The sequence below is a fragment of the Zonotrichia leucophrys genome, chromosome 6 (genome assembly GCF_028769735.1).
Source record: "Zonotrichia leucophrys gambelii isolate GWCS_2022_RI chromosome 6, RI_Zleu_2.0, whole genome shotgun sequence".
NCBI lineage: Eukaryota > Metazoa > Chordata > Aves > Passeriformes > Passerellidae > Zonotrichia > Zonotrichia leucophrys.
The window spans coordinates 28512272-28536725 of NC_088176.1; the positions used below are offsets into that span (position 1 = coordinate 28512272).

General features: G+C 43.8%; 1 protein-coding gene across 26 annotated transcripts in view; it reads right to left on the minus strand.

The window, feature by feature from the left end:
• Positions 1–4165: 4165 nt before the first annotated feature.
• ANK3 (ankyrin 3) overlaps positions 4166–24454 on the minus strand; it is a 281101-nt gene continuing 260812 nt past the window's right edge. For 22 of the 26 annotated variants that reach the window (XM_064717331.1, XM_064717334.1, XM_064717333.1 and 19 more), the window contains 5 exons: positions 22343–22721; positions 10626–10709; positions 10441–10500; positions 8572–8664; positions 4166–5563 (listed from right to left, as the gene is read on the minus strand). In XM_064717331.1, coding sequence (XP_064573401.1) covers positions 8596–8664; positions 10441–10500; positions 10626–10709; positions 22343–22721 — 592 coding nt within the window. In that variant the 3' untranslated portion in view covers positions 4166–5563; positions 8572–8595. The remainder of the gene's footprint in view (positions 5564–8571; positions 8665–10440; positions 10501–10625; positions 10710–22342; positions 22722–24454) is intronic. The other 4 variants (XM_064717338.1, XM_064717341.1, XM_064717335.1 and 1 more) reach the window with 3 other exon arrangements.

Consider the following 24454-nt stretch of genomic DNA (forward strand, 5'->3'; position numbering starts at 1 on the left):
AGGTCCCCACCCTCCTTGCCTCAGTATCTTTTTATTGCATAAAAAATAAATGCAGAACTGTAAGGGGGAAAGGAAAGGTGTTTGTAGAAATAAAGACTATGAAAATGTCACCAGCACCGTTATAGCAGGAGAGCAGACCAATCAAGAAAAACAAATAATAAAACAGGGATTTATTTACAGAAACTATCCTTACAGGAGGTAATGGGCAATTAGAAACAGTGTTCCATAAACTCACATCAACAGTAGAAATATTGTATAAAACACATTTCTAGGTGTGAGGGGTTAGAAGAGGTATATTCAGAGATTTTAATGTAATCCTTAATGTAATTCCAGAGGTCCATTAATCGGCTGGAAAACCTTCTATAGGAATACAATTTTATTAAAATATTCAGTAGTTATAGACTGAAGAGGAAAAGGCCAACTGCAGCTAATTAACCTAAGGAAAAAAAGTCTGCACAGTACTCAAGAGTACCTGAGTGAAATGGGGGGATGGAGGGAGTGGAAAGACAAAGTTGCAGGAAAATGCAATTAATGAAATATACTGCTAGGAAAATAAACTCAAGCAGCATTAAAAAGAACATGAACTGTACATAAGGGAATATTGAAAGGGGGAAATGGAGTGCATATGTGGAGAGGTTGTAGAAGGGGAGAAAGCTTGGTTTGAAAGATATTTATATGAGCAGAAAAAAACCCAAATTGTGGATTAAGGCATCTATTGATGCAAGTTAAAACATGTTTTCTAACAAGCAATTCAGATGAAAATAATGTCATGCTGCTTTGCTTTTCTGACCAGCAATTATTTAATCAGAAAGCTGTATTAGGAAAGAAGTCTCTTAGTAGGATGGAGTATCTGACTATGAAAATGTGCTGTGTGGTAGCCAGCCAGTAGCTAATGCATCTTCAGCTCTGGGGCTTTGATTTTGTATCCCTGTTCTCCCCAGGGAATTATTTTCTGAGTTCATACCAGGTTGGTTCTGTTGGTCTGGCCATGTCATAATGATACCCAGCCCCTGGAAGCCTTCCAAGGAAGTTGGTGAACAGGGGATTGCTGTACTTTGCTGTTTTATAGCCCAAATAGCTCTCAATAATTGAACATTAGTGTGGTGGGAAAAGTACCAACAAAACTTTTATGATAAATCTTCACCATCCTCCAGGACTCCGGGTCAAATAAATAAAGACATGCACAATCTGCATGCTGTTTTTAGCATCAGCAGTTATGAAAAATGTGGCACATACATAGATTTTCCTTGAGCAGCTCATTTTTCTGTCCTTCACTAACCTTTTCCTCTCCCAGTAATGGACTACTTTTTACATCAAGCATTTTGTAGCAGGCTGAGGCTAAAGGGCCCACATCTCCATCAGAAAACTGCTGTACTTCCAACCAAGCAAGAATATTTTCTTGTGCACTAGGAGACCATTTTCCCCTCCCTTGCTCACTTGGGGGTTGGAGGCAAGCTGAACCAGGAGCTCCTCCTCCTCCAGCCCCAGTTTGGTAGGATCTGCCCTGAAAACATAGGTTCTGTTTGCATTCCCCACACACAACCCCAAGGCCAAGAATGCAATGGATCAGCAACAGCTTTTCCATACATCATGCACGTCGCTCGGACACCAACCAAGCCCTCTGCCAACATCCTGCCCAGCATCACTGAGTTTGTATAAAAATTTGATAAAATTGCCACTGATGGGCTTCATGGAGTTCCACCAAATGTTATCGACTTTGTCCTGCTAAACTCCTCCTCTAGAGGGCATGGAGAAGTTTTTGGGAGCATGTGCCCCACATCCCAGGCTGCAGTGGCCTCCCCAGCAGAGCACCTCAATTTCCTGCACACTGTGTGCTACAGACAAAGCCTGTGTTAAACAACCCCTCAGGAAATTAGCATTAATTAGCAGGGTGCTGCAATCCTGCAAGTGACTGCCACTTATCCCACTAATGTTGGCTCCACACTACGGGGAGCTCTTAGAATTTCTGACATTAAAATTGTTGCTGGCCACAAATAAAATGTAATTGATATTCTTTCAGAAATGGAAAAAGTACGGTAGGATACTCTGCAGCATTATTAATTAGTGCTAAATCAAATATCAAAGGATGAAAATAACACTGTATTTAGCAATCAAGTTTATTTTAATAGATGCAATCAGAGTCCCATGACTTACAATTTTGCCTCTAAGGGGAATGTTCTCACTGAGGAAAACATGAAGAAAAAAAAAAAAAAGACAAAAGCGTACATTTAGGTAGGCTCCTCTCTCACTCCAGAGCTGTCTGTGCCATTTGCTAGTTCTGGCAAGATTTCTGTTTTCCTTCTCATATGACCACTTACACTTTAACCTTGTTTTTTCCCAAATATCCTGAGCTACTGTTGGAACCAGTCAGTGCAAAACAAAACCAACACCCTGAAAATCCTGTTTGCGCAGCATTTAGTATGAAATTTTAAACTCTGCGAATTTAGCTGGAGATTTCCTGTTCTCTGTTGTCTCTTTGTATTCAAGGGGGAAGCGAACGGTGACACAGGTGTGCCCGTGCAGCAGCAGCTGGTGCCCGGGCACCTGCCAGCAGTGGGACCTGTCAGTGCTGGCCCAGGAGAGGCTGTCGTGGTCACAGCTTGCTCAGGCACCCCTGTGACAGGGCTGGGCTGCAGGAGCACCCTCAGAGCCCTGAGCAGAGCCGGCAGCTCCTGAGTGTGCTGTGACAGGTGACAGTGCCGAGCTGCCACACCAAGCACGGGCAGGAGAGCTGTGAGACTCACCTGCACACTGCTGCCTGCACAGGCAGCCTGGCTTCTCTGTCTGCACAAAGAGCTCCTCTGCCTGCCAGAGCTGCCATTCCAGGGACAGTCACAGCTTTTTTCCACACCAGCACCCAGCACCAACAGGGAACCAGGCAGAGGAAGAGATGAGTCAAACAAAACGCTGCCTTTTGGATGCTGTTAGAGATTGGAGAGAGGCTCTTCTGCAGTACAGCTCCTGCCTTCCTGCTGGTTGTCACCACGGCCTTTACCTGTACAATCACGGTACATTATACATATACATTTCACAGCATTTCCTGAAAACATTCTTTCTCATTCAGCTGGTCAGGATGCTGGAGGGGAGGGAGGTGTCTGGATGGTGAGGCTGCAGGATGATCGCTGCTGTCGGACTGTGAACTGCAGGAAGACGCACTTGTTCTCCCGTGGTGCAAGTGGCATTTGTCCTCCAAACTTTGGCATAAGGACCTGAACCACCAACACTGCACCAGTACCAGCAGTATCCTGACCTAGGCAAAACATACATTGCAACACACACTGGCTGCTTAAACCATGAAAACTTCATTTACCATCACTGCTTCAAAAGCCAGTGGCCCTAATAACCCAGAGACACTGACAAACCAACCTGTTACATTCTCCAAGTGCTGTTGTTCATCACAGTCAGGAGAGTTTTGCTGACTGACCCAGGTGAGGATCAGGTCCCTGAGGGGATCACCAGATAACAACAAGCAGACTGAGGTGGATCTGTAGAAGAGGAGCTTCCTCAGGTGCCAAAGCTGGGGTGAAGTACCTCATCTTCACGCTGCCTTAAAAGCCAGGTAAAACAGGTCCTTGCATAATAAACTGTATTTACTGCACCTGAGCAAAAGCCTGCAGTTCAGAGCAGTGTGTGTACTGATGCTGCCTACAAACCTCTGTTTTGGCCACATTCTTTATAGTGCTCCATCACCCATAATATACAGGAAGCGCATGCAATATACAGGAGATGCACATTTTAATGTCCTCGTGGGCTGTGGGTCTGTTATTGATTTGACTGATACTGGGGAGAAAATTGCTTTTGGTAGTGCTTTTCCTGGTTCTTGACAGGGCAAAAGAATTCACAGGAGGTGCAGAGCTCACATGTGTTGGAGAAAGAGCTGCGCACACCCCTGCTGCACAAGCCCTTTCCCCAAATCTCCAATGCAGGAGTGGGTTTTCCTTAGCCTTGCTGGGCATGTGCTGCTGGCTGCTGTGTTTTCCTCCTGCTGCCCCGACCTGGGGAGAGCCTGCCAAGTGATGGCCTGTCACACTGGGAAGATGAAGAGGTGGATTAGACAAAAGAAACAGAGAGGAAAAGCAGCTGAAAGCCAGGGGCAGATATCCGCTGGCCTTGCGAAGCCTCACATCTGTGGGGTACAAGAACACTGCCAAATACACGTTATCCAAGAGTTTTAACACAATTTATTTTATGCTTAAATAATCAACTAGATCATCCAGTGTTTGTTGTTTTCATACATATGTAATTAGAGCTATTATCAATGAATGCTGTTTCCATATGAATATAATCAACAAATTAAAGTATTTCACCAAAAACCAAATAAAAATGCCCTTTAAAACACAGCAGCCTTAACAACCTAATATTACACTGCTAGGATGATTACAGATGATTGGCTTACTGAAAGATTCTACATCTTATAGCCAGTACACAATACAGTAATAATTTTACAGCGTGCTGCCAGTCTATTAGCTAATAATTTCTCTTCAGTTCATTTAAAAATATCCCAAACTTGTGCTCCTTAGAGCACCAACCCACTTCTAAAGCTGCAAGCATTACCCCCATTATAAAGCAAGAACAGATAGCACCCCCCTCCCCATAATGCAACTACTGTATATGTTATGGGTCTTAGGTCATTTCATTGAAAAATTGGCAACAGCAACAAATATTAGATGAAGGGCTTTGTGTTTACAGATAAAATCTTATTTTTCATGTTGCGGAATAGTGTTTGCAAAACTGGAAAAGATTTAATCAAAATAAGGTGAAACACATGCATCAAAATATTAGTACTCTGAAGAAAAATTTTCACAGAACTACAGAATTCCTCATTTTGGGAATCATTTAAATTTGCAGCAGATTTTAAAGATTTTTTTAAAATCAAGCTAGCGATTTTGCATATACAAACATTATAATTGCTAATATACAAGAATCTGTGAAGATACACCCAGAATATCCCTGTAGGTGCAGCCATTTGAGACACCTAGCCTGCTCAATGCATTTGCAATATTCTGTTTGTGATCGAAAAGGCAGTGCCTTATCAACACTTATTCTATTTTGTTAGAATTTATACAGTGTTATTTATTTACAGCAAAACTATTGATGTTTAAAAAAGAAACAAATAGTGTTTTATACCCTGACAGTTTGGGTCCAAGAAAAATAAGGCGAGCTGTTGTGGATTTTAGTATTTTTAGTGTCTTTCCATGGTTTAACCATTTCGTCTTCGCACATCCTCTCTGGCCACAGGAATTTATTTCTTTTGAGATGACATCAAACTGCTTGAGAGAAGCTGTTAACAGCATGGCATCTTGTATATACACTGCATTGGTAACTGAGCACCCTCCAATCCTGTGAATGAACGTGAATTTCCATGCTCTGTAAATTGGCTCATGCTAAATTAATTTTTTTGTTTGGGATTTTTTTTGTATGTTTTTTTTTCTTTTTGCATAAAAACCATGCGGTTAATGTGGGGAAGCAGCAAACACACGCACACTTTTATAGGTGAATGTTTTAATTCCTGTTGATTTTTCTTCCGTGAGTGTCCCTCTAGAATACTGGCAGTAAAAGCACACTGTGGAGAGAAAACAAAGAACAAATAATTTCAGAAATATCTTGTTAGAATCAGTTTCATGCCTTTCCCTGACTAAACAGAAATGTAATTGCAATTCTGCAATAGGCTAAATCACACAGCTTCTAGGTAAGCAATGACATTAGCTGAGCTCCAGCGTGAGGGGAAAATGCAACTGCAGATGTCCACACTGCTCATGAACTGATTTATAATTATGTTTGCAGCAGACTGCATTTCATCATCCCGGACGTGCCACCAGCTCATCTGATCCAGTGATGACAAGGAATAGGTTCTTTTGTTGTGGAAGGAACAGCATCATCTCAGGACAGAGAGAGCTGCTGCTTCCACAGCACGTTTTCCTTCATTGTGTGCAAGCATCCCCACAGTGATGGAAAACCTGCTCTCCTTGCACATCCACCTCTGCCAGTTGCTCAGGGAACATTCCTGCAGAGGCAGGAATGCAGCACCCAGCCTTTAGGAGGCTTGGTGAAGGACAAAAGCAGGGACAAGGAGCGCCATCCATCTCTCTCCCGCCTGGCTTGCATGAGCGGCACAAGGAGAGACAGTCCAGCTCCTGCTCTCTCACCCCTCCAACAGAGCCATGCACATAAGGACAGCAAGTTTGTGACATGTGTTGTACAGCAGCAGCAGAGAGGGCAGGCAGCAGAAGCACAAACACAGCAGTGAGCAGGAGCTGGAAGCCCTGCAGCTCTCGGGCACCTGGGTGCAGGGCAGCGGGGCTGGCACAGCGCCGGCAGGGCTCAGGCTGGCACGGACATGCCTGCTCACTAATCAGGTCACAGGTCCACACACATCCCCCAGGAGTGCTCACAGTCTCCTTCCACGCTACAGCAATCTGTCCTTGCCCACAACTACAGTTGCCATAAATCTGTGCTGCTGCTGAGAGCCGCCTGTTCCCACTGCAGCAGTCACGGCAGCTCACACCGCGCTGTCCTGCGGAACTGCACGCACGAGTTCTTGGCTTCTCCTTTCAACCTATGCCTCGCTGTGGGCTTATCTGCAGTGGTGACAGGGACATTTCCACAGCAAAACCTAGCTAACATCGTGATTATTTTCAAACACTTCACCTCTGCCTGCCCAACAGGATTTCTTTTGTCTTTTGTGATTACAAAACAAATAGTTTTTCTACAGAATCCCCTGCCTCTGCAAACACATCCACTTCTGCATCCAAATGAAATGTTTTTAATGGGCTCTTGACCAGACTCACAATTACGTAGGGCACATTTGGCCATGCTTATCATATCAAAGTTTGGAGCATAGAGATTCATCTTACAGGACAAAGCTCCCCCCAGAGCAAAGGTTCATTATCTAAGGCAGGCTCCCTGAGTTCCTCAGGGGCTCCAGCATGGAAGACTTGCCTACTGGAAATCACAGGAGAAATGCATCAGCAGCCATGGGAGCAGGTCTGATTCTGAGGAGCTCAGACTCTGGCCTCCTGAAGGTCACACTGTTTCATACAATAGGCAAAGACTGCCTAATTTATGTAATGTTATTTTAAAAATAAATGCTTATCCCTGGTGTCTTTTGCATCAAACTCGTATGCTGGCAGGCTCTTTATCTGCATTGCTTATGGGGTTTAATGCCCCATCTTGCCTTCAATGCCTGAATTTACACATTTCTGCTGCTCTGCCCCTGCAGATTGACAGTGGAAGCAGCACGGGACCCAACATGGGACACAATTTCATATAAACAGTGCCATTGCTTTGGCTTGCTTTACTCCCACATGCTTGAGCTCCATAAAGGGGAAAGCTGTGTCAAAAGAATCACCTCCTCTTTCCAAACAATAAATATTTTATGAGTGTGTTGAGCACCAAGTCACGAGAAGCTGTATTATTCTATCAGCACACACAAGAGCACTCTCAGTAAATGCAGGAATTCAGGTGGATGCAGTAGGTGCTTACCAGATACTGAAATCACACCAGCCACCTCACAGAGCTTGCTCCTTGGCGCTTGATCCCATAAATCGCTCAGCTAGATCCCACACACTGAGTGCTGTTTCTCTAATGGCTCTGCTCACATGCACAGAGCACCTGTAGGGCCAGGGGGCTGTGGGGGCTACCTTACATTGCATCAGTTAGAAGGGACTGGTGACTCAAGAGAGACTCTGCTTCTGTCTGTCCTTTCCTCACTATCTGGTCCATTTGCCAGGTCCTGTCTATTCTGTTCTTACAGTCAATCCTATACCATATGTACAGTAAAAGGATAATACACAGTCTTGCACTTCATAAACTCTTTCAGTGTCCAATTCCTGAAACCCAGCAAAGCTAAGAGAGAAGAGCAGAAAAAAGACACATCCATGCTAAACCTACACACTTGGAGCCATGACTGATGGACCAGCATTGAAAGACACACAGACACATCTCTGTGTGTAGCTGTGTCAGTGAGAGAAAGCAGCCTCTGGCTTATTTTCTTCACATCTTTACAGATGCCCTGCAAGGGTGTCTCAGTCTGTGCATTTGGGTTAGCTTGAGAAGCCCTTAAACCATCAGCTGCTGCCTTGCTACAATCGTTAAGGCTGGATCAATAAAATTCACAAGGAACAGTTGGTAGGGATTATTTGTTGGCAAATATTGAGACACTTCACTCACAAGGACTTTGACTTGCATAACTGCCCTCAGATCACATGTCTGACAGTGGAAGAAGTATTTCACTCCTAGTTTATTTGTGTGCAGCTCCTTTACTATTTGTGTTTAAGTTTTTAGGGGTAGATAGTTCTGTGTATTACAAACACTGTAAAATTCTGAGAAATCTTACACATGCCTGAGTATTGCTTTGTTTTATTTTCCAAGAAGTGGAATATAGATGTATAAAGATTAATTTTTATATGTGAACACAAGGTCATTTTCTGCTTACAAGATCAAGGGCCAGCTATTCAGGTGTGCAGCTGGAAAGCAAAGTCAGGGTAACAGAGGCAAGCCTTTGTGCAGCCCAGTGCTGTTCCCCATGCTGGCAAAAGCTTTCAACAAGGGAAGAAAATTGATCACACTCACCGTTCAGTGGTTGGCTTTCAGCTTTCATGAGTAACTCTTCTTCTCCACGTGTCTGACTTCTTTCTTTGTCTTAACCTTATAAGCTTCCCCCTGCTTTAAAGGAAAAGTATAAACATTAAGACAGTCTGAAGAGAGCCCTCGTAATTGTAAACCAGCTTCCAAAACAGGATACACATTTTGCTGTAACAGGATAAGTAAAAAGCAGTTAAATCACATTAACACTTCATTTCAAAGATACACACAATCTATTTATCCACTCTGCTGAGCTGCAAAAGCACAGGTCTGAAATATCATCTTCAAGTAGAAAACACAGCTCTACAGTTTCAGCCTGACCCCTGGGCTGGAGTGCCCGGCTGGCAGTCGGTCCTTGGCACAGCCCCTGCTGCCAACTGCAGTGGGGGCCAGTGCCACTGACAGGGAAAAATCCCCTTCCCAGCTGTCCTCCTGGTCAGCCAAACTGCTGGGCATTCCCAACAGCAGAGCCTGTGCCTGCTCTTGTGATGTTTCACAACGTCTGTGCTTCAAAGTGAGCAGGTTAGTAACACAATAAAGGGAAGAGGAAGAAAGCCAGCAAAAACCATCACTGAAGCAGCACAGAAGTAAAACCAAAACAAGCAGAGCAGGTTTCAGCGTCTTTAAAACAGCAAAGCCCAAAATAAAGTTCATCTTTGCTCATTAAAAGTAGCTCAATAATCATCTAAAAATAAATTCTCCAGTAATCACAAGCCTCATTCACATCAGAGAAAGGCATCTGTTTATGTGTGGCTATGGGCAGAATTTACCCCTCAGGTGATCTGCATTGATGTATTTGTAACTATTTGTAGTTTCCAACTAATCTAATCTAGTGCAGCAAATTGAAAATGTTTACCCCTTGCTGGGCAGGATATTTTTTCCTTCGTGAACAACTAGGAAAGAGGGAATGAAAATAAGTTTGTTTCCATTCTCTCATTTCTGTGACTTTTTTCCTTTTTCTTTATTTTAATTGCCAGAAAAGAAAGGGTATTTGTTATCTTCCTTTCTGAATCTGTTTTCACTCAGACAAGAATTTCATTAGCCCCAGTGACAGTTTTACTTGAGCAGAGATGTCTGAGGGCCATGTGCTGGGGAAGAAGGCATGAGCTCCTCTGAAGCCATTTGTTTTCAGAGGCAGTGCCCATTCCCCCAAGGCCTCCAGGGGACAGATGACAGCTGAGGCACAGCCTGCCCGCTGCTGCCCCTGTCACTGCAGCCCTTCCCAAGAGGGGCTGGGGTGTGCTGGCACACAATAGTCCTACTCTTCCCGCTGTCAGGGTGATAAAGCTGGGCATAGTCCAGGCCTGCAGAAGCCTTCCAATTTTGATCCCCAGGGACAAAATCCTGTCTTGGTGCTTGCTTGTAAAGATACCATTGCTTGGGTATGTTCTCATTGACCTGAATCCTGCAAACCCTCAGTCACCAGCACCAGGGGTATCACACCAAGGTGAGAGAGAGGCCACTGGGGTCAGACTTCAGCTCATTCCTCTGGGTCGGTGGAAAAGCCACACAATCCACCTACAGCTGCAAGGCACAGATTCTGCAAGGGCTGAACCCAACACACAGACACTGCTCAACCTGACGGCACAAAGCAGGCCCCAAACCCACGGCTCAGACCTGCTGCCTGTTTTACAGAACAGACCTGGATGCCCTGTGCTGACAGAATTCAGCCGGGCCCCTCAGTGCTGCCCCTGTCCCATGATCCCAACACACAACTTGCCAGTAACTGCAAGCACTGCACTTTTTTGCCAAGGCTTCTTGTTAAATGCAAACCTCCAGCCCTTTAGCAGCACTTTCTAGCAGTCAACACAACCCTCTGAGCCTACTGTTACTTGCTGGTAGTCCCCGTGGCATTACCATTTCACCAACTTTCCTCTCATGGGGGATAACAACACGTCTCACCACCTTCCGGGTGATCTGTGGGAAGCAATACACGAAAAGTATCGATTTTTATTTTTTTCCTGGATTCTAAAGGGAAAAAGTATGTTAAAAGAAGTTACTTGAAAGCAAAGACTCAGAGCAGTGATGTAATTCATGATTACTTTTCTCGTGATGACGTTGCCTTCTTCATCGGTAAACTGTTCCTCTGTTACAGATTCACCAGGAATGTTTTTTGCTTCCTCACCCTAAAGAATGTGTTATAAGATTAGCAATAGAGCCTATATTCTGTCAAACCCACACAAATTTCCACACCAATCCAAGCAACAAGCACATGCTAGCTTCAACTTTATGTAACAGTTTGCTTTATGCCACACGAACTGTTGGAAAGCCTCGTTCATTTAGCAATGCAATACCTGTGCATTTGTCCTATGAGATGTTTCCTTAAAGCCTGTAGGGAGCTCCTAGCACGCTATTTATTAACTAATTAACACACACTCTTATTAACTAATGCATGTCAGGAACTCTCTGGGCAACAAAACTGAGTGGTCAGTCTGAGCCCTATGAGACACCCCTTAGCTTTTCACAGCTTCTCAGTGAAACTCAGCAGCGTTTCTGCTTTGGCACATGCAGAAACACGGCCTAACAAGGGGGAAATTTGGGACTTAGAAAGACAGCTCTGCCTATAGCTTGCTAAACACGAGGTCTTAAACACAAACACAGAAGACAGACAGGACTTCTCAGCACTTACACGATGAAGGAAGTTGTCTTACGTGACACTTTGCCCGGCACGGTGCCACCGTGGCGAGGAGCCTGGGCAGCCCGGTCCATGACTTACTGAGATCAGCAGCACTGCAGCCATCCCTTCTTGTAGCACCAGCAATTTATAGCACCAGTGTAAATAAATGTAAAAGCAGTTTCCTAGCTGCTATGCCAGCGACTTAATTCCACTTAAAGGAATTATTGCTTAAATCATAAATAAATGACATTAGTCTGAGCCCAGCTGGCAGTCATGAACTTACGTTCCAAAAGAGCTTTGTTAACTTTACCTCACAAAGTCCTATTTCCAAACCTGGGTGCTTTTGATGCTTCAAAAATATCAATTTTTTGTGCTTATATCTTTCATATAAGAGAAGCAAACATAATGATACTGTAGCTGCCCCACATATGAAAAATTTCCACTTGTAAATCAATAACCCAAGTAAACAAAAACAAAAAAAAAACTCCTTAAAACTTTTCTTCTCCCCTCACTCTCAACCCACTATGGAAAAACTACAAGTAGAGGGAGGAAGCAGAAAGAAAACACTGTATAAAACACATTATAACAATATTAACTACAAAACACTATTTGAAAGGAGACTATTACAGCTTTTGTAATGCTTCGATGTACTGAACACCAAGGGCAAATATATTTTCTATTTACCGTGGTCTATACACTGCATAGTTGTCTGCATAAGCTCCTGGCACTGCTTTATAATAAACAAATACAGTGATGCCATGTGTATTTTTTAAAAACAGTATTCCCTACTAAACAGCTTTTTTAAGACGTACAATGTAACATTGGGATTGTATGCTATTTCTAAGCTCTAAGCAAAACAAACCTTTCCTTTTGTTTACAAGCCATTTGTGGTCTTTTCTAGCCAAGCTTTTCCATTTTGCTTGCCTGGGGACAACGGCAGTGGGCAGGAGCCGGGGGGAGCACTGCAGAGCAGAGCCCCTGGCCATGTTTGCCTCTTCACAAGTACAGAATTTCTGCTGGTTTCGCATGAAAGCTGTACTCAAGTCACCACTTAAGCAAGGGAATTCAGATATTTTACACATCTTTTCCCCCAGGCCTTCACAGGCTGTTTAGCAAGCTGTACAACCTGCTGAACTTTGGTGCTTCCAGGAAACACTGCCAAGAGAAGGACAGGCTCCACAGCCAGGTGGGTTCCAGCGCACAGGGACATAGGGATGAGGTGCTGTGCCTGAGACACACCTAGCTGAGGTGCCTGGGCCAGGGAATGCTGGTGTCCCTAAAAAGCACACAACAAACAGCTACTGAAGCCTTCAGATGGAGCCTGAAAAACTCATTCCCCAGAAGGGGAAGTGGCACAGGTGCCCAGGCAGGGCACCAGGCTCTGTGCAGGAGGAGGAGGGAAGTGTGAGGCTGGTCCCTGGGCGAGCAGGGCCCCAGTGGCAGCCGGCTGCTTCCTTTCTCACCAGAGAGGGATGGACTGCTGCCAGGCAGGGCCAGCCACTGGGCAAAGGGTTTGGGAACTGAAACCTGCGGGCTTTCCTGCTCACAGAGAGATGGCAGGGGGAAAGACTGATTCTGGAGGCTTCACACACTAATCAGATGAGAGCAGATGGGGAACTGATGCACAGTTTCTTTTCTGGCCTTTCACGTATGGCTCCAACACAGTACCCCCAGGAGCAGGAGGGAACCCTGGCACAGACATCTCATGGAGCACAGAGGAATGGAAAGGTTCCCTCTCATGAGTAGGGTCTCATGAGAGGGAACCACTACAATAAAACCCATGAAAACCAGAAATAAAACAGTAGCCAGTAGCAAGACTGCTACTCGTCACCAGATTACTTGGCACACCAACACCACTTTCATGTACGGCTCTTTGAATCCTTACTGCAGCTATGAGCAAGTGAGCAACCTTAAAACAACCCAGCAAGAATTACTGTGTTCTGCTTCAAATGAAGTGAAAAGTGTACTGCTGCACTGAAAGATGTCTCCTGGAAGAAAATGCAGTTTTAAAGGTGTGGTGAATCTTGGGTTTTAATTAGCTACATGCTCCTTTAAGCATAATTTAAGGATAAATGCTGTAAATACTCAGCAGTCAGCATGCATGAAATCCAGCTTTCACAATTCTCTTGCTGGTGGGTAGTTAAACAAATTGCAGGAGGGCTCACAACTGAGCAGGAGGTAGATCTGACTTACTGACTTTTCTAATCCTATGCAGTTAAAAAGATGGATGTTTGCTAGGGAAAAAAACCCTACCCACTGGCAGTTTTAGTTGCAAGAGCTCAGATCAACTTTGGGTTAGAATGGCACATTAGATGACCTTGTCAACAAAAGCTGTTTTTAAACACAAAGCTGGTGCATCTGCGTCACAGCTAGAGAATAAAATTCTTTCCGCTGCATCATACTTATGTGGGCTTCATTTTACCCTTGACCAGTCAAAATCACTGTCACAATACCAAAAGCTTTAGAAAGGCAGGGAGAAAAGTTAATACCGTGATTACTGGAAGCCCAGTTATATCCCTGGGACTAAAGCATACAAAGGCTGCAGTCTGCAAGCCTCAGCTCCAGAACATGCCAGGAAGCTTTGCAAAGCAGAGTGCTTTAATGTCACCCTGCTCGCTGGAGTGTAGTCCTGCCAAAACCAGCTGGTATCCTCTCCCTGCTGCTCTCCAGGGCAGGAGAAGCAAAGAGCAGTTTCCTCAAAGTCTTCTGCCAGCTCCACTGATTTTCTTAACAGTTATTTGCAGATTATGGGTGTTCCCAGGGACCTTCAGATAAATGGAGTTATACAGTCAGTGCTGCAGTGCTGTGCCAAAGTTCACTGTAGATTTGTCAGAGCTCTGGTTTTCACTCATGTTTGTTTTGTTACTAGAGGGATAATAGTCCCTTTTATTCCTCCCATACATCTAGTGTTGTTGGAACAGCGGAGAAAAAAGGTGCAGCTGGATGCATCTTGCCAACATGGATAAAAAGGAATTTAAAAGCAGGAGGAAATAAGCAAGATGGAAAGATCCTAAATATTTAATTTTGCCAAAGACCAGAGGCGATGCCGCAGTGGGAACAGAAGCTGCACAGAGCGCTCAGACCTCTTCCCTTAGTGGCCTAAGCCAGCATCAGGGCATAATCCCCTCAGTCCTGAGATCACATTCTTGTAATGCATGAGCAGCAGCTGCGCCTCCGTCTCCTTGGGGTCTCGAGCCTCTGTGGCAGCAGCAGGAGAAACAAACATCTTTCATTAAGGTCATTTTCATTAGCGAGTTCTGCCTACTCAGGGAGACCTTGTTAATCAGATGCCACAACTCTCTGCCTGCGCCCATGCTGAGTCTGTAGTTGCTTGTTTGCAGATGTATTGCTAAAGGCACAGGAGGGGGAGAAAAATCCCAACCAAAAATCCCAGGCAAGGCAAGGAGACCTGAGAGCCAGGGGTGCTGTAAATGGGGCAGAGTGTAGCCCACTGCTGGGAGCTGAGGCACAGGTCTGGTGCATGTGGCATGGAGAACACACCTCAGAACAGCATTTGCAGTCTGGGGTGTGATTTATTCCACGTTATCTTACTGAGGCCAGCAGCTCCAACTCCCATGGGGCAGGACAGGGAGAGGGCATTTACCTGCAGCTCTGCCAGCCAGCCAGAGACTGCACAGTGGAGACGCTGTGCCCAGCTGAATACACAAAAGGAAATGGTTCCCATTTTTCTCACACAGGGCACAGGCACTTAATTCTTATCACCTACAGGATGGCCACATTTTATTTTCCATAAATAACTTCCCCTGAATAGCAAGACCATGGGAGCTGCTGGCTCTAGCTTTGGCTAACTGCTGCTCAGGCCACTTCTCCCATGCAGGCTGAACCAAGCCCTCCACAATCAGTAAAGAGGCATTTCAAGAGAAAAATGTGCAGAAAGAGACAAATCTTCAATAAAAATTGTCAAGAAATAACAAAAGTACAAGACATTAAATTAACTCAGATTTTAATAACCACTGCTTAGAAATATATTTTTCTTTCCATTACATTCTACCATAAACCTTTTGGCAAGAATCTTACTAAAACAGCTTTAGCCAAAAAATTTGTATCCATGAAAGATTTAACAATCTCTGAAAAAGCATGAAAAATTGGACACTGATTCCTGCCACGGCTGAATAACAGGAGCTTTGGATCAGGCTCTGAATGTCCACATTGTGGCAGGCACTCTTATTTTCCCCTTGTGTGCTAATTGCTCGCATTCCTGCACTACCATAAACCCATTTCTTTTGCAATGCCCCATCCCATCAATCCACCATGTGAATACAAGAGGGGAAAGGAAGAAAAACAAAAACATCTGCACTACCTTGAGGTTAGAATAGGATCCTATTACATGTGGAAATGGGCATCAGTCCTTGCTTGTCTGGTTTTATGGGCTCAGCCTTCTGAAGTGCTAAATCCCATGGGAATGTGCTCTAGAGTACTGAGCACTTGACAGGACTCAGCTCCTGCACTGCTGGGAAAATACCTCCCTGGGAGAGAAAAGTCTTTCCCCATATTTGGGCCAGGACAGAGAACTGAGGTAGCAGTTAAAAGGAAGTAACAGTGTTAGCAATGCTGCAGGATGGCAAGGAAAGGAAAAACAAGTTGGGAAAGAAGAGCAAAGGTAATGAAGCAATTCAGCTCTGACTGTACCTGGGTGACACATGGCAAAACCTTTTTTCCACAGGACTCAATTTATCCTCAAGGTCTCAGTTCTAGCAGACTTTATGCCTGCTGGCTGTGTGAGTACCTCTGTGGCTTTAAATACAACATGCAGGCAGTAATGAATACTAGGAAGAGCAATTAATATTAAGAAAAAATTCTTTACTGTGAGGATGGTGAGACACTGGCACAGGTTGCCCAGAGAAGCTGTGGATGACCCATCTGTGGAATGTTCAAGGCCAGGCTGGATGGGGCTCTGAGCATCCTGGTCTACTGGTGGGTGTCCCTGCCCATGGCACAGGGTTAGAGCTGGACAATCTTTAATGTCCCTTCCAACCCAAGCCATTCTATGATCCTATTAATACAGACTACAATAAAACAACACAGTTCCCACATGTGGTTCTGTTCAGTGGAGGCTCCGAGCCCACCCTCATCCCCTGCCCACTGCTGCTGGATGTGAGCTGGCTGTGGGCACAGCACCCACTGTGCCAGGCACTGAGGCACTGGCAGCTGAGAACCTCCTGCTCCTGGTCACTGCTCGAGCCCTGCAGCAGCAGAATGAGCTCTTTTCCCTCTGCAGGCTGTGAGCATTGCTCCAGGCCTCTGCATCCTGAGAGCTCTTCCCTGATGGAGGAGCTGTACCTCAGCTTGTGCATGCTCTCACTGTGATTTCAGTCCACCCAAAGTGAACCTCTGCTCTTGGAAACATGCAGAAAAAAGTCCAGGTCCCTAAAAATGTTAGATCTTGATTTTTCCATTTTGTACCACCATTTCATGAACTTTATATGACCAAAATGGTTGCTTCCACTACCAAATTCTTTCTCCAAAAGGCCTGATGATTGTTGCTTTCAAACTTTCTCTTGTTCTCTTTTGAGCTTGTCTTAAGATGCAGAGTGGGGGATAAAAAAAGAAGCTATAAATGATCAGAAAATAACCAAAGAATCACATGTGTTTTCTAATCAAGAGACAGGTACAGCTCCAATCCAGCTGAGATCAGCCACGTTCCCAAGAGCCGCCTCCACTCGCCCTGCACACCCTTCCCACCGGGTCTGCACCAGCTGAGATTCCAACACTAAATATGCTGCTTTGCCACGGCTCTGCTAAAAATTCTACCCCAAATTACACCACCACATTTAAAACCAATTTTCTGTGCCTTTCTCTGAACACAGTGGCTGTGACAGAGAAAGAGAGCAAGAGAAAGCTGCCTTTGACACGCTTTCCTCTTTTCTACTCCAACACTTCCTGACTGCAAACCAGAGGACACCAAAATAGTTCAGACATAAATTGGGTGGGGGCCCTTAGCCACAGGCCAACTATGCAGCCTTTGAATCTGCAGCACACTCACACTCTGTGTGTTACCAGAGACTCCTGCAGCACTGGAGGGGCCTGCCCTGTTTGAAAACAGAAACCACATTCCTAAGCCTCAGCAGCCAGGGCTTATCTGCAGGGGAATTACTGAGGAAGGGTTATACCCTGACAGGGCCAGGCCCTTTCAGGGAAGGCAGCAGGTTCTGCCTGGGGAGATGGGGGATCAGACAAAACATTCATTTCTGTTGAGCTCAGTTCTGCCATTCCTGTCCTGTCCCAAACGGGTATACTGAAGGAATTCATGGTGAAGGCAGCCAGAAAAGTCACCCTTCCTCTTCCAAAAGCATCTGCACCTTGGACTCTTTGGCAGCTGTGCAGAGCAGCCTATCTGCCACCCACACTACACAAAAGGTGCAGTGCCTTTTGTGGTGTGCAGATTCCTCTTGACAAAGCATGCAAGCAACAGTGATATAGATATGTGCAATTGAAATGTCACAATTCATTCCTTCCACAATTTATTCCATGTAACAATTACAGCTTAAGCAAACTGCACTAGTGCTGTAATAGCACCAAAGTGCCCTGCTGGTTTTTGTTAGGGCTTGACTGCATGATTTTCTAATACGAATCTAATAAATCCTGTAAGTTACTGAGGAATTACATAATGGTTTATGTTAGAGACTTATTTTCTCATGCTCTATGCTGCAGGAAAATAATGTCATACTGTATGACCACACAAAAAATATTATAAGGGCAAATACAATTACTTATATGATTATACCATTGCTATCAGTGTGTGTAGTATATTGAGCTGTAAGTAAAGGCTACCTGTAAATAAATATATTAAATGGAGTCTACTGAAGGCAATGCAAGGACTTTCATTAACTTCAGTAGATTTAAAATCAGGATCATCTGCTGCAGTGAGAAAGTTTTCCAGAACACATTAAGCGCTTAGGACCACAGTTTCAACCAGACTACGTGCCTCATACTTTCCTATATCCCACTCATATATTCCTGCAAATGTTTAACTTGTAACTCAGAATTTTTTAAAAACAACAGGGAAAAAACAAAGGAAATATTGTTACCCATCTTTCTCAGTGGCTCATATTTGCTCTACAGGAGACCAACATGCTGCATCTAGCTGCAGCCTTTAGGATGCCATGCAGAGCAGTGGCAGTGAAGGACACAGCACTCCATGCAGTACAGCTGTTTTCTAACAGAAGACACCCACAACCCTGTGTTAAAAGCAAGGAAAGGCAACCTAGCACTGGGTTATCAATCCATACTGGCCAAGGAAAGCACACTACCACAGGGGCTCCAGTATGCCAAAACTGTCATTCTGACACAGCAGACCAAACCCGTGTTCATGCCAGCATCACCTCAAGAAAGGAAATCACAAAGTACCTTGAGAATCAACCGCCGCCGGTAAACCCTCGTGGTGATTCTCTGCTCTTCACCTGAGCTTGAGTCACTCTCAATCTCACTGTCACTGTCACTACATTCCTAATAAATGCAGGTTTAGTACATTTGAACAGCACGTTTGCAAGACAGAACATGCTGATCAGGACTAGGAGAAGAAAACAGAGGTTATCATGGACAGTGTTTTCCCTGTTATGTACATACTGACTCGCAGTTTCACTGCTGAGGTACACCATGGGAGGAGGCCTTGTTTGCTCCTTGGCATGCTGTAACCTGATAATTACACCAGCTATGGAATATCTCAGCAGCTCTCAAGTCTAGGAAAATGCTATTTGGAATGCATCTGACCTGTGAAATTTCAAAACCTTATGTAATTCTTTTAAATTATATATAAAAAACGCCATAACCTTGTCATAGCTCATTGATTTTTTTTTTCTCCTAAAAATTATTCTTTCAAACAAGTTTTATGGAATCACAAGGTATGGGAAGTGAATTTCCTAATACAGAAAAAGAAGACTGTCACACAGAAAGATTCAGTGGAGCATTTCCGCATAGAACATTACAAAAAGGCTTTCTGAAGAATTTCTCCATGCAAATGGCTTTCCTGCTCAGTATTTATCTGCTTTTATAAGGGGCAAAACTGCAGTGTGGAGCACAATCACCCTTCATTTTTCCAAGAAGGGGCTGTTAGAGCTCAGATGGAGGGGCACAGCCCTGAGCTGGTCTCAGCCTGACAGGTATTGCAGCTACACCTGAGTGTTATTCTGTCCTGGCACCCTCTGCCAGCCCTGGTGCCTTCCCCTCCAAAACCCAAGGAGCTCAGCTTTGGGGCTGAGCAGCTCTGTGTGCACATGCTGGACAAAGGGCTTCCCACCTCTGTGTGTGACAGACACAGGGCACAGACCCTCCTCCCATGATATTCAGCTGGACCAAGCCTTTCCTGAACAGAGAAATTTGAAAATTTCCTCTATGTTTTACTCAATGGCAGCCCCAAACTGATTTTAGAATCATGGATAGTGGATATTGGGAACTGCACATCTATTTTTCCTTCCGAATCTGGCCCAAAACATCTTAAACAAGAAGCAAATCTCAGAAATTATGTGCAAAATAAGAGTGGGCATAGGTGGGTGGAGGAGAAAAAGAACTATTTAACAAAAAGCATTTAGGGCAGGATGACAGAATTCATCTGCAGTCCTCTGGCACTAGTCAAATATAGATACAAAAAATTGTAAGCCAATCCTCTTCTGAAGAAGTAACAAGAAAGCAGAAGATTTCCAGAGGGCATGAAAGCTTTAGAGGAGGAGTTATTTTTAATAAACAGCTTTAAGTGATTTATTTGTGATGGAATTCTGACACCGAGAGTCACCTTGACCATGTGCTGGACATCATCCTCTTGGGAACAACAGAGCAACTGTGCTGTGTTCTTCTCATTTAAAAAGATCACTGGAATCTGATGCTTGAGCATTTGTAGAGAATTATATGACCTACACCATTGCTGCAATGCTTTTGTAAATGTTTATGTGGACTTGGAATGAGGCCAAGGATTTGTTTCATCCACGTCACCAGGCGTCAGACCAGTACCAGTCTGAGTTCCATCTCTTGGTGCAAACTCTGTGCCAAAGCACTGCTGCAGCCCTTCTCCTGCAGATGGGTGACTATTGCTTCCTGCCTCTTTCCAAATGGGTCACAGACAAAAATATCTTACTTTGGCAAGTAGTTTTAGTTTGTTCCCACTTTCTCTCCACAGAAGTAAATCTGTTTCTTCCATACTTTTCTCTTTATGGAGCATTTCTGAAGAATGCCTTGCAGAAAGACACTGCAGTAGAAATTTTCTTTGTTTTCACGATAGCATGTGAAGCATCTCACCATGACTTGGACTGCCTTAGTAATTAAACTTACTGAATTTAAATTAGATTAGAATGCATTATTGAAGAAATATCAACAAGATAATAGAAGCGGTTCATGTCATTCTAACAGATGCTAGTTTCTTACCCATTCAGATTTTGAGAGACCCACATTTTGAAATGACATTATTTTCTGATACCAGTTTATTCAAAGATCATGCCTATAAGAGGGCTTATTATTTAGTAAATAGGATTATCAGCCTTCACCAATAAAGCAAAGCAGTGCAGAGATCACGCCTAAGAAAAGCACTTGCTTATTCTTCTCAATCCAGATGGGATATCCACCAGTAAAGAGCACACAAAAGTGGGTGACAACTTCTCTTCCCACTGATGGGAATGCAGAGGGGGAAGTGCAGCATGTCAGCACATTACAGCGTGCATCCACACTCACTCCTGCATTTAATCAGAGCACGGCACCACCAGACTGAGCTCTGCCCCAAAGCCCACAGACACTGAGGAACGCTGCCATCTGCCTCTAGCTGCCTTTGCAGAAGGCAAAGGCTTTTACATTTTTAAAGTATTCCAGTAATTAGCAAACATTAGGAAAGATCTTACTGTGTCACGAACTAATAACAAGATAATAACAATCATATGCTGCATAACTGCTGAAACTGATTATGTTACCATCTAATAAAAGGATTCTTGGTTGTATAATCGAAAGAATAGCTTTAAACGAACTAATTTAGACCTGAGTGATTTACTGCAGCCCACCACAGCCAACATTTTTATTGTGCTACAATAAAAAAAAAAATCTATATCATGTAGAAGTAATTCTACTGAAATATCTTGCTTCCAAAAGTTATAATCTCCTCCTGTATTATACCCAAGAAAAGACAATCTCAGCAGAGAGAGGAATGTAGAAGAAACTCTGCAATTCCCCTTTTCAGCCTGGTTCCCTGCTGGCCCTGAGGTTTATTCTGTGGCAATCCTCCCACTGCTGGGGTGTGAGGTGCACGCAGCTACTGGACCACAAGCCATTCTCTGAGTCAACTTTCCTTCCAAGCCTCTGGTAAATAAATAGAAGCAAGTGAGAAAGCTATCAAAATCTTTATTTTCAGAAAATAACTTATAACTGGGGTTTTGCTTAAGGGTGTATGAGTGATGTGAGGTAGAAAGGAAGGGGAGCCCCTCGGCAGCATTTTAAGGAGAAAGAATCACCACCTGGAAAAATGCTTTACACATTTAGAAATCTTTTGATCTGTCTTGGCTGGATGGACTCTGAAGTTGGGATGAAAAAGGCCATGAAAAAAGAAATATAAGGACAAGATTACATATCACCCCAAATAAATTTTTTTTGCAAATCAACAGAGTGAAAAAAAATGCAGGTAGTTTTGGGAAAAAGAGCAGGACAGAGCCTGAAGGGTCCCTATATTTCTTTGCTCCTATAATTTGCTTCAATGTCAATGTCACAGGAAGAGTGGGAAACCAGTGGCAACACCTCAGTGGGAACAGATGGGGGACAGCTGAGCAGTTTGGCACGGTTTGCACAGGTGGTATGTCATGGCAGGGAAGGGGCTGTTCCCCAGCCACGAGGGACAGCGCTCCCAGAAGCTGCTCCAGCCCCTTCCAGGGCTCAGGGCCAGGCAGGGAGGGGATCATGCAGCCCTTCTTGGCTCCCCTGCCTATCCTGCCTCCACCCCATTCTATTCACAACACAAATAAAAATTTCCAGTATTTTTCCCAATTCCATTTTTCTCAATTCAGTAATAAACTGAAAAGGCATAAAGAAGGATAAGGAAAAAATCCCCTAACCCTGTCACGAACAACACTGCGAGTTGCACAAAAAAATTTGTCAACCAATATGTCAAGCAACAGGGACTCCTCACACTGTTAATTATTACAGGACATACTGTACCTTCTGTTCAGACATTACTGCTCCCTCCTCCTCTTGGATGCTTGTTCTTGGCTTGCCATCCTCAGAAGTACTCCAGCCCATCTTCTTCACACTGACAGGCACAGATGTTTTGCTGCCTTCTGTTGTTGGCTTGCTGGTCTCTTCCAAAGATTTCTGATATGCTGCTGATGATAATGTCTGCTCATCAGTACCAGTTGAGATCTGGGACTTTGTTTTCAGGGTTTCTTTGTCACTGTGTTTTCCCACATCATTTAAAGCTTCCTGGATGTAGGATTTAGTTTTTGCCTCTGATGTGGACTCGGATAGGCTTCCATTTGTTTCTGGCTTCCCTGCTTCTCCTTTGACGTATGAGGTAACAGAATCCCGACATTGGTCCGAACTACAAGAAAAAGAGAAAGGAATAGACAGCTGTTCAGGGCTTAAATCACAGGCAGAAGGGCAAAGCACCAAGCCTCTTACTGAGCCTTCAGTCTGAGCCCATACATTTCACACAGAGAAAAGTAAAATTTTAGATTCCACTTGCAGACATCAATCTATTTAACAACCTTGTCTTCCGCATCATGGCATCGTTTCAGAAGCAATGAAAATACAGTGGACACTGGAAACAAGGCCAAATGTTTTATGTTAATCTCCTTCCATTTGGTGGAGGGGAGAAAAAAGAGAAAAAAATACACAAAACCTACCAGTTCTCTTGTATAATCATGAGCTAAAGCCTCAAGGCACTTATTTTTAAACCAGTCTCTAATCAAAGAGGTGATGAAAGTATCTGGTATCAAGTAATTACTAGTTATTTTTCCCCCCAAAGTACAATATCTGCACTCCAGATAGGTCTTGCCTTTTAAAAAGTCTGCAAATAGGTCCTTAGACACTGCAGAGTCTCAATAATATGCAGAGACAAAGGCAAGGAAGGTTACTAAAAGATAGAAAGCTGACCAGAATTTTGTGTCAGATTACCTATGGAGAGGTTTCACCTGCAGTTCTGATAAACAGCTTTATTTTCCTTTGTATTTTTGCTCACTTTATGTTAAAAACTACGACTGTGTAATGCTGACATATGAAAATATGCCAGCTGTTTGCTGGCAAGACTATCACAAAAGACAGCAAAGGGAATTCACCTAGCTAGAAATTGATATCTTCTTAAGGAAGCCCTTTTACTTCCAGAAGTGATCTATTTCACTAATTTAACACAATATAAAATGCAGAAAAACAACACTTGCTTAACAACAGGAACCACATCAGTAGTAGTTCAAGTGCTTTACAGTATTGAAAGACAATGAATTTGCTGAAATCAATGACCAAATTCCCACTAGACTTGATAAGAGAGTAAGTATCTAATGCTACCTTGAACCTTAAAACGTCCTGAGCCAAAGATGCAGAGGATGTAAACTGCTGGCAGAGAAATGATCACTGAGCAGATAATCATTCTGTGCTGATTTATAGCTCCTGCAGACCCGGCTCCTCAATTAGTGATCACAGGAACCCCTTGCCCAGTGGGCACCAGTAGGGCTGGACAGCACAACACATATTGTTAATGCTGAAAGGGCAGGCTGGAAAAGCTCTTGGAAGGGAAATGCACTGAGGATAAATATACAGAAAGCATCCCTCTCAGCAGGTCATTATGCCAAAGACAAGTGGAGACTGGGAGAGTGCAGCACATACATCCCCTCTCCTTCCTTGCAGCCACTGCTGGGAGACAACACACAGGACTAGGTGGGTTTGGTACCACCATCCTTACCTTCTTATGCCTTGTAACTCGTCTTTTAAATTAACATGACATAATAAGCTTGAAGCAAGTGTTGTAAAAAGTGACAATTAAAAAATTAGCTTATGGGAAAAGTAACAATTATCTGAGGGAAAGCAAAGAGATGCAAATGGAAAGAATGACTGCTATAAAGGTGCTCAAAAATAACAGTAAGGTAGTATCCTGATTTCAGATGTTCTTGATTCCAGCTAGATCTATGCACCACTGAGATGAATTAGAAATAGAAATACACAAGATAAGGAACATGAAAATAAATATTACCTGCCAAAGATAACACAAAGTACTTCTCAAATGCCTACATCAAGAATGAAACCTGACAAATACACATTTTTAAAGCCAACTCCATCTGA